This window comes from Microcaecilia unicolor, chromosome 1, assembly GCF_901765095.1.
Source record: "Microcaecilia unicolor chromosome 1, aMicUni1.1, whole genome shotgun sequence".
In the NCBI taxonomy this organism is placed as follows: Eukaryota; Metazoa; Chordata; class Amphibia; order Gymnophiona; family Siphonopidae; genus Microcaecilia; species Microcaecilia unicolor.
The window spans coordinates 6,297,632-6,307,000 of record NC_044031.1 but is presented as its reverse complement, the minus strand read 5'-3'; the positions used below and the strand labels follow the sequence as shown (position 1 = coordinate 6,307,000).

General features: G+C 41.4%; 1 protein-coding gene across 1 annotated transcript; it reads left to right on the top strand.

The window, feature by feature from the left end:
- The first annotated feature begins 2,937 nt into the window (after positions 1-2,937).
- Positions 2,938-4,936, top strand: LOC115462403 (gastrula zinc finger protein XlCGF26.1-like). Its single transcript, XM_030192419.1, has one exon. It carries the CDS (start codon positions 2,962-2,964, stop codon positions 4,810-4,812), a length of 1,851 nt encoding a protein of 616 aa, XP_030048279.1. The 5' UTR covers positions 2,938-2,961; the 3' UTR covers positions 4,813-4,936.
- Positions 4,937-9,369: the final 4,433 nt, after the last annotated feature.

Here is a 9,369-nt window from a genome sequence, read left to right as displayed (position 1 = left end):
TGTTTACAATAGCGGAAATGTTTCAAAATAGCTAGAACAGGAAGGGAGATGGTACAGAAGGTACAGATGGACATCTGCCGGAAAAGAGAAAAAAATGATTTAGAGGTTGTGAAATATTGAAAAAAAAAAGCTCTTACCATTGACTTGTATTGAGATCTGCGCCTATAAAAGAGATGAGATTTTGGCAGATCATTGGAACATTCTCCAACTTGTCTTGGAGAACAGAAGCTCTGTTCCATTGAACCCAGAACCTGTCTGATGAATGTATTGAGTAGAAGACTTTATTTTGGTAAGAATAAACAAAATCCTATTTCTGACAACTATCCTTGTCTTTATTTCTATATTTCTATATTTCTATTTACTCTCTACTTATCATTTGTTCTGCAAGGTAATCCACACATAAGTAGTACTTTGTCTCTGAACTAATTTGGGTTGACTTTCAATAGAATATATGTGGGAACATAAATGGCCAAAGATCTATCTACATCCTAATAGACAGAGAGCTGTGGTCATGGGAATTGGATGTGAACTAAGCCTTCTAATGCCTCCCCAGGTGTCTCAGGAATTCAGGGAGGCGGTCTATAGGATCATAAGAGAACAGATCCTCTGTACACCTCCGTGTGGAAAACTCAGCCGGGGGTCTACAGAGGGTCGATAAAAACACACCATACTTGCCAATATGCGGGAACCCTGCCTTTGCACCTGGAAGGCTATATTCGGTGTTCCGCAGATGGAAAAGGAAAGGGATAGTATACTTGTTACAAGTACTTACCCGTGAAGGACAGATAAAGCCGTTTCAGGAGCTCTGTGCTGAATACGCCCTGCCGCCCTCCGATGAGTTCTATTATGCACAGCTAAAGCATTATATACGTTCCTTGTCCTGGGAGGCGCTGGCGGAGGATGTCCAGGAAGAGTTGGCAACAGCATTCTCTTTAGAGACACAGCAAAAGGTGCCCCTCACGTTCCATCACAGGCACATCAGGGACACAGTTACCGAACTGGACTATGCCAAGTTACTGGCTGCCTGGAAACGAGATATCCCCATGGCCCTTACATTGCCTCAGTTCAAGTCCCAAGTGCTTACAATGCGCAAAACAATGAACATGATGCAGCACTGGGAGCTACAATACAAATTTGCTCTTTGACTCTACATTTGTCCCAGAAGAGCCTTTCACATGGGACTCTCGCCTTGGGGAGAGTGCCTCAAATGCAGGGATCCGGGGGGCCACCCTCGGGCACGTGTTTTGGTCCTGCAAGGGCATAGTCCGATTTTGGAAGGAGCTAGTACAATAGGTTTCTGAGATGTGGAAGGCGGGCTGGAAGTATGACTCGGCGCTGCTCCTGGGCCATCCTGTTCTCATACACCTTGTCCCATCAGGATTTACCGCTTTTGTACGCAAAAACAAGCAATACTCTCAGAATGGCTTACATACAACTACCCTACAGTATCGCAGTGGTGTGTGCGTATGATAACGTTACTGCAGGGTAGAGAGGGTGGGAATTACAGACTTTACAACGAAGACTGGAGTGCGTTTCCAACTCACTTGGACTCCCTTTTGGAATTCTCTGACTCCAACTGCCAGGAGTAGACTGTTAAACTTCTAGATATTGCCCTGTACCCTGCGTTATTATGTTCATTTGATGCCATAGCAAGGGAAAAAGGGGGGGGGGGTGGGAAGGGGAGGGAAAGTTAAGTTCTATTTGTTGGGGTAGAAGTACTATGTGTTAGTTTAGCCAAATGGGGGGAAAATATCAGACGTTCATACATTATGATGTTAACTTTTCTTCTTAAGTTTTGAATAAAAATGATTGAAACATAAAATATGTACCTAGGCGGCTTTAGGTGGATTGTTTGTCCATTTTACGATTTCATAATTACTGGCTCATCATTGCTGCTTTTTCCTTGTGATACGTTTTGATGGCAGCATTTTCGACCTCATGTTTTTTGTGTCCTACAAAAATACTCAATTCTCTTTCTTTTATTTAGAACAAGAGGATCCTAAAAACAGTAATTCAGAGACACATCACTGGAAGCTCAGTGAGAGGCCTGAAGAAGAAAAGATGTTATCAGAAAGAGAGAAAGAGGAAACTTCTTCCTGTCCTGACTGGGGAGAAAAGGAAAAGAATCAAAATAAACAAAAACCTTCACCAGGAGGCTCAGCTCTGTGTGAAAACAGTATCAGTAATCTCAAACAGACAGGGGAAGAGGAGAGAAACCAGATGAGAGATCAAAGCTGTTCCTGTGATATTTGTCAGATATTCCTCAGCAATCATTTTGGTCTAAAATCACTTCTTAGATCTGATCCTGAAGAGAGACCGTCTACGTGTACGGACAGTGGGAAAAACGTCAGTGAAAAGAGGAAACTACGGGGACAACAGAAAACAGTCATTAAAGAGAAACATTTTACAGGTTCTGAATGTGTTAAAGGTTTCCATAGGAAGAAAGAGCTAATGCAACACAAGAAAACTAATAAAGAAACTACAATGTGTACATTTACAGAATATGGGAAAAGCTTTACGAACAAAGCAGACATTATAAAACATAAGAAAAACATCACTGATGAGAGAATATCTTCATGTCCTGGATGTGAGAAAAGCTCCAACAAGGAAGAAAATTTCCACCAAGGACAGAGCTCAGTTTCAAGTGCTGAATGTCAGAAAAGCTTTAGTCAAGAGGAAGCAGTCACAGATCATCAAAAAGCTCAAACTGCTGGGGAACCGGACACTTCTACTAAATCTGAACAAATATTTTGCAGGAAGGCAACGCTCTCAAAATACCAGGAAATCGAGAAAAATGAGAGATTATATACTTCTGCTGAAAGTGGTATAAGTGCTTGTTGGAAAGGAAACCTCACAATGCGCAAGAGACTTAATTCAGCAGTGAAACCATTTACCTCTACTATGTGCAGTAAAAGTTTCACTACAGACAGTCTCCGAGACCACCCGAAAACTGACACTGGAATGAAACCATTTACCTGTACTGACTGTAATAATAGCTTCAGTCAGCAAGAACACCTCACAACACACAAGAGAATCCACACCATTGAGCGATTTCCATGTAATGACTGTGGTAAAAGCTTTAATATAAAGGGAAAACTGATCAGACACCAGAAAATCCATACAGGAGAAAAGCCATTTACATGTACTGACTGTGGTAAAAGCTTCAGTCAGAAAGAACACCTCACATCACACAAGAGAATCCACAGCATTGAGCGATTTCCATGTAGTGAGTGTGGTAAAAGCTTTAATATAAAGGGAAAACTGATCAGACACCAGAAAATCCATACAGGTGAGAAGCCATTTACATGTACTGAGTGTGGTAAAAGCTTAAGTACAAAGGAAACACTGATCAAACACCAGAAAATCCATACAGGTGAGAAGCCGTTTCCATGTCCTGAGTGTGGTAAAAGCTTTACTGACAAGTATACACTGACCATACACCAGCGAATCCACACAGGAGAGAAGCCATTTACATGTACTGAGTGTGGTAAAAGCTTTACTGAGAAGAGAAAACTGACCATACACCAGAAAATCCACACAGGAGAGAAGCCATTTACATGTACTGAGTGTGGTAAAAGCTTTACTGAGAAGAAAACACTGACCATACACCAGCGAATCCACACAGGTGAAAAGCCATTTCCATGTCCTGATTGTGGTAAAAGCTTTATTGAAAAAGGAATACTGATCAGACACCAGAGAATCCACACAGGAGAGAAGCCATTTACATGTACTGAGTGTGGTAAAAGCTTTATTGAGAAGAGAAAACTGACCATACACCAGAGAATCCACACAGGAGAGAAGCCATTTACATGTACTGAGTGTGGTAAAAGCTTTCGTAAAAAGGAAACAATGACCATACATCAGAGAATCCACACAGGTGAGAAGCCATTTACATGTAGTGAGTGTGGTAAAGGCTTTAGTAAAAAGGGAACAATGACGATGCACCAGAGAATCCACACAGGTGAGAAGCCATTTACATGTACTGAGTGTGGTAAAAGCTTTAGGTTCAAGGGAACATTGACCATACACCAGAGAATCCACACAGGTGAGAAGCCGTTTACATGTACTGAGTGTGGTAAAAGCTTTACTGAGAAGAAAACACTGACCATACATCAGAGAATCCACACAGGAGAGAAACCATGTACATGTACTGAGTGTGATAAAAGCTTTACTGAGAAGAAAACACTGACCAGACACCAGAGAATCCACACAGGAGAGAAACCATTTACATGTACTGAGTGTGGTAAAAGCTTTAATAAAAAGGAAACACTGACCGTACACCAGAAAATCCACATAGGTGAGAAGCCATTTACATGTACTGAGTGTTGTAAAAGCTTTATTGAGAAGAGAACACTGACCATACATCAGAGAATCCACACAGGAGAGAAGCCATTTACATGTACGGAGTGTGGTAAAAGTTTTACTGAGAAGGGAACACTGACCATACATCAGAGAATCCACACAGGAGAGAAGCCATTTGCATGTACTGAGTGTGGTAAAAGTTTTACTGAGAAGGGAACACTGATAATGCACCAGAGAGGACACACAGGAGAGAAGCCATTTACATGTACTGAGTGTGGTAAAAGCTTTACTGCGAAGGGAACACTGACCATACATCAGAGAATCCACACAGGTGAAAAGCCATTTCCATGTCCTAAGTGTGGTAAAAGCTTTAATAAAAAGGGAACACTGACCATACATCAGAGAATCCACACAGGTGAAAAGCCATTTCCATGTCCTGAGTGTGATAAAAGCTTTAGTACGAAGGGAGCACTGACCCAACACCAGAGAATCCACATAGGAGTGAAGTGATCTCTATTTTGTGAGTTGCAAAAGCTTTAGTAGGAAACAAACACTGACCACACACCAGAAAACCCACACCGGACTGAAACAGTCCATCCAGTCTGCCCAACACGATAAACTCATATATACTACTTTATATGTATACCTGACCTTGATTTGTATCTGCCGTTTTCAGGGCACAGACCGTAGATGTCTGCCCAACACTAACCCCGCCTCCCAACCACCGGTGCTGCCACCTAATCTCTGCTAAGCTTCTTAGGATCCATTCCTTCTGAACAGGATTCCTTTATGTTTATCGCACGCTTTTTTGAATTCCGTTACTGTTTTTATCTCCACCACCTCCCGCGGGATGGCATTCCAAGTATCCACCACTCTCTCTGTGAAAAAATACTTCCTGACATTCTTGAGTCTGCCCCCCTTCAAACTCATTTTATGTCCTCTAGTTCTACCACCTTCCCGTCTCCGGAAAAGGTTTGTTTGCAGATTAATACCTTTCAAATATTTGAACGTCTGTATCATATCACCCCTGTTTCTCCTTTCCTCCAGGGTATACATGTTCAGGTCAGCAAGTCTCTTCTCATACGTCTTGTAACGCAAATCCCATACCATTCTCGTAGCTTTTCTTTGCACTGCTTCAATTCTTTTTACATCCTTCGCAAGATAGGGCCTCCAAAGCTGAACACAATACTCCAGGTGGGGCTTCACCAACGATTTGTGCAGTGGCATCAACACCACCTTTCTTCTGCTAGTCACCTCTCTATACACAGCCTAGCATCCTTCTGGCTACGGCCACCGCCTTGTCACACAGTTTCATCACCTTCAGAGCCTCAGATACTATCACCCCAAGATCCCTCTCCCTGTCTGTACATAGACTCTCACTGCCTAACACATACGTCTCCCATAGATTTCTACTCCCTAAGTGCATCACTTTGCATTTCTTTGCATTGAATTTTATTTGCCAAACATTAGACCATTATTCTAGCTTCTGCAGATCCTTTTTCATGTTTTCCACTCCTTCCCGGGTGTCCACTCTGTTACAAATTTTGGTATCATCCACAAAAAGGCAGACTTTACCTTCTAACCCTTCGGCAATGTCACTCACAAATATATTGAACAGAATCGGCCCCAGCACCGATCCCTGAAGCACTCCACTGCTCACCTTTCCCTCATCCGAGCGAATTTCATTTACCACCACCCTCTGGCGTCTGTCCGTCAACCAGTTCCTAATCCAGTTCACCACTTCGGGTCCTATCTTCAGCCTTTCCAGTTTATTTAAGAGCCTCCTGTGGGGAACCGTGTCAAAAGCCTTGCTGAAATCTAAGTAGATTACGTCTATAGCACGTCTATGTTTCAGTTCTCCGGTCACTCAGTCAAAGAATTCAATGAGATTTGTTTGGCACGATTTCCCTTTGATAAAACCATGTTGTCTTGGATCTTTAAACTTATTGGCTTCCAGGAAATTTACTATCCTTTCCTTCAGCATCACTTATAGGAAAACAACTCCCAACAGATTATTTTTATTATTATTTTATATATCATTTTCAAAACTGAACATTTACATAAAATAAATGTGGGAAAATCAGGCAAATTTTAAATAAGAGAAAAAAAAATATTGTGTCCTTTATATAAAGGATCAAAGAAATTGCATTGTTACTTAGTCCACGATATGTTTGATCAAGAAACAAGGGAAACATTTGTGAGGATAGAGATCACTCCCAGCCAGCGGTTTCAGCTCCCTTCTGGGGTGTCCAGAACTGTTTTGCCCCCACTTTCTTTGGCAATTATAAACTGCTCAATTTTTCTGGGTCAAAAAATGCATAGAATGTTGCATTTAAAGAAATAATACATCTACAAGCATATTTCAACTTGAAAGTGCCTCAGAGAGAGAACCTGAGGTCTAAGCCCCATAAATTCTCTTTATTTTTGTTATATTTGTACCCCGTGCTTTCCCACTCATGACAGGCTCAATGCAGTGGGCAATGGAGGGTTAAGTGACTTGCCCAGAGTCACAAGGAGCTGCCTGTGCCGGGAATTGAACTCAGTTCCCCAAGACCAAAGTCCACCACCCTAACCACTAGGCCACTCCTCCACTCCTTCTCTGAGTAATTTTGTTAAGATCCAGAAAAATTTGTATTTTTGAACCCAAAAATAAAGCAGAAATATGTCTGAAATAAAGTCTAAATACATGATTCCTATCAGATTCGAAAGGCAAAAGATGCTAACAAGGTCGTACATTCCGTTATTGTTTCCATGGATGTTTCTAGAAATTGTGACAAGTTCAATTCTGGAGTTTGCACTTGAACTGCATTAGCTCCTGTGATATTGTAATATATGGTAACATATATTAAATGTTTTTTCCTGGGGGGGGGGGGGGGGCTGTTCCAGGGTTTTGGTGGATGCTGCTGGCTGGAAAAGGTTTAAAGTTAGTTTGGGAATTATTAATGGAGTTAGAAGAAAGTGTGAGATGTTTCTTAAATGTGGTTTTATTTTTCAAGAAATAAACCATGATTAAGTGGGGATTGTACTTTAAAATGTTCCTTTCTGTTTTGGGTACAAGTCAGGTTAAAATTAACTTTGACATTCTCTGTATAGGAAGTTTTGCATTTACTTCTATGGGGGAGGGAGATTCTAAAACAGATCAGAGAGGAAAAAAACAGTCTTTAGCTGACAAGCTGATTGGTTGAGTGAGGTCAGGTGTTCCTTCCTCTAGGGGGGGGGGAGTTGCCAGGGAGACTGGGTCAGTGTTGCCAGGTGGGCGGTTTTACCGCCCAATTGGGCGGTTTTCCGCAACCCACCGCGGGCAAGTTTTGCCCGCGGCGGGTTGTGGTTTTTTGGGCTTGTTTTGGGTCTTTTGGGCGTTTTTTTAAGCGGGTTTTTCGGCCACGGGGGGCGGGGTTAGTGACGTTTTGGGCGGGGTTAGTGACATTATGGGCTTGGCCAATGACGGGGAGGCGGGGCCGATGACGGCGGGGGCGGGATGGATGATGGCGGGGGCGGGGGTGATGACGCGGAGGTGGGGGTGTCAGGGGCGGGGTTTAACTTTGGGCGGGTTTTGGGCTGGATTTGGGCTCGTTTGGGTGGGAAAAAAATTTTCCACCTGGCAACCCTGGACTGGGTGAGCAGAAAAAAAGGCTGGCTGAACATGGAGAGTGAGACAAAGAAACGTATGCTGAGTGTGTGAAAACTAAGAATTAAGGCATGGATTTTATGAGTTTAAAGTGAAATAAGTGACATTGAAAAAGGGTACTTTGATATTGGAAGTGAGCTGAGTGAATGTTCCAGTATAGCACTGAATTTCCAGAGATAAGTGATTTACCATTTTGGGGTGAGAGAGGCTTTGATTTGTGGTGGGAATTGTACTACATGAGAAAGCCTATAAGGGTGTCAGGAAAAAGTGTGTAAGGATTTAAAGTGTGACACTGAAGTTGATATTTGGAAAAAGAAGCCATTAAGCTGTGTCTGTGGGAAAGGTGTGTTGTTGGTGAGAGTTCTGAGTTCAGTACAGGGTTTGGAATCAGACTGCAGATTAAAGAAAATCCAGAACTGTTTTTGTATGAGTATGCTTTATTCTCCAGATTGATCTGATAGCTGTGCAGGGAAATGTTATGTTTATATGTGAAGTCTATGAGATGCAATGTTGAATCACCATTTGAATATGGAATGGGTTACTGTGTGAGATCTCTGAATGCAGTGTGAAGCCTGCTAGATTTTAGAACAGGGAATCAACAGTGAGAAATAGGTTTTGTAGTGAGAAAACCTTTAACTTATTTTAGAGTGTGGCCACAGTATTGAGAACTGATTAATTGTCACCAGAGTGGAGTCAGTTCCTGGACAAGCAGGGAGTTTTAAGGGCTTTGCCTCCATTTATTTTCTTTATAAGTGAGGTTTTAGGAAGAAGAATTCTGCAGATCATCCGCTGAAGGATTTCCAGATGAGCTCCAACGCAAGAAAGACATCATCTAAGTAAATTCAACCACAGCTAAGTGACATTGGCAAAGGGTGTTGAAGGACATATAAGTTTATTTGGTTTACAACATTTTAAGGGAAAACTAAAGAACAGAACAACATCAAATATAAAAAAATCCATGTTTTCCTGACTTGCTTAAGTGTTCTGGGTTCAAGTGAGATCCTTGCACAAACATCCATAATACCTATAAAGACTCAAATTCTGACTTCAATAGCAAGGAAAGAGTATAGAAACTAATACCTGATTTTGATAAAAAAAAAAAGACAATTTAAATATTTATCTGAAAAAGTTCTTTTCTGCCTTTTTAGGTGATTTTGTTGAAAGAAAAAGTTAAGGGTATATATGTAAAACTACATTTGAATGTGGAATATGTTATTGCAGTTCTATTAAGCCACACACTAATTGTGAATTTGAGTTTATTTGAATGAAAATTTGCTTGCATTTGTATTCAATAAAGAAAGAGATAATTTGCAAATCTGAAAGTTTGGTCCTTCCATTTCAGGAACAAATCCTAAATTTAGATTCTTTTCCTCCTTTATTCTTTGAGAGTAAAGGACGAGGTTAGTTTATTTGTTCCAGTCCCTCGAATGTGAGTGTGT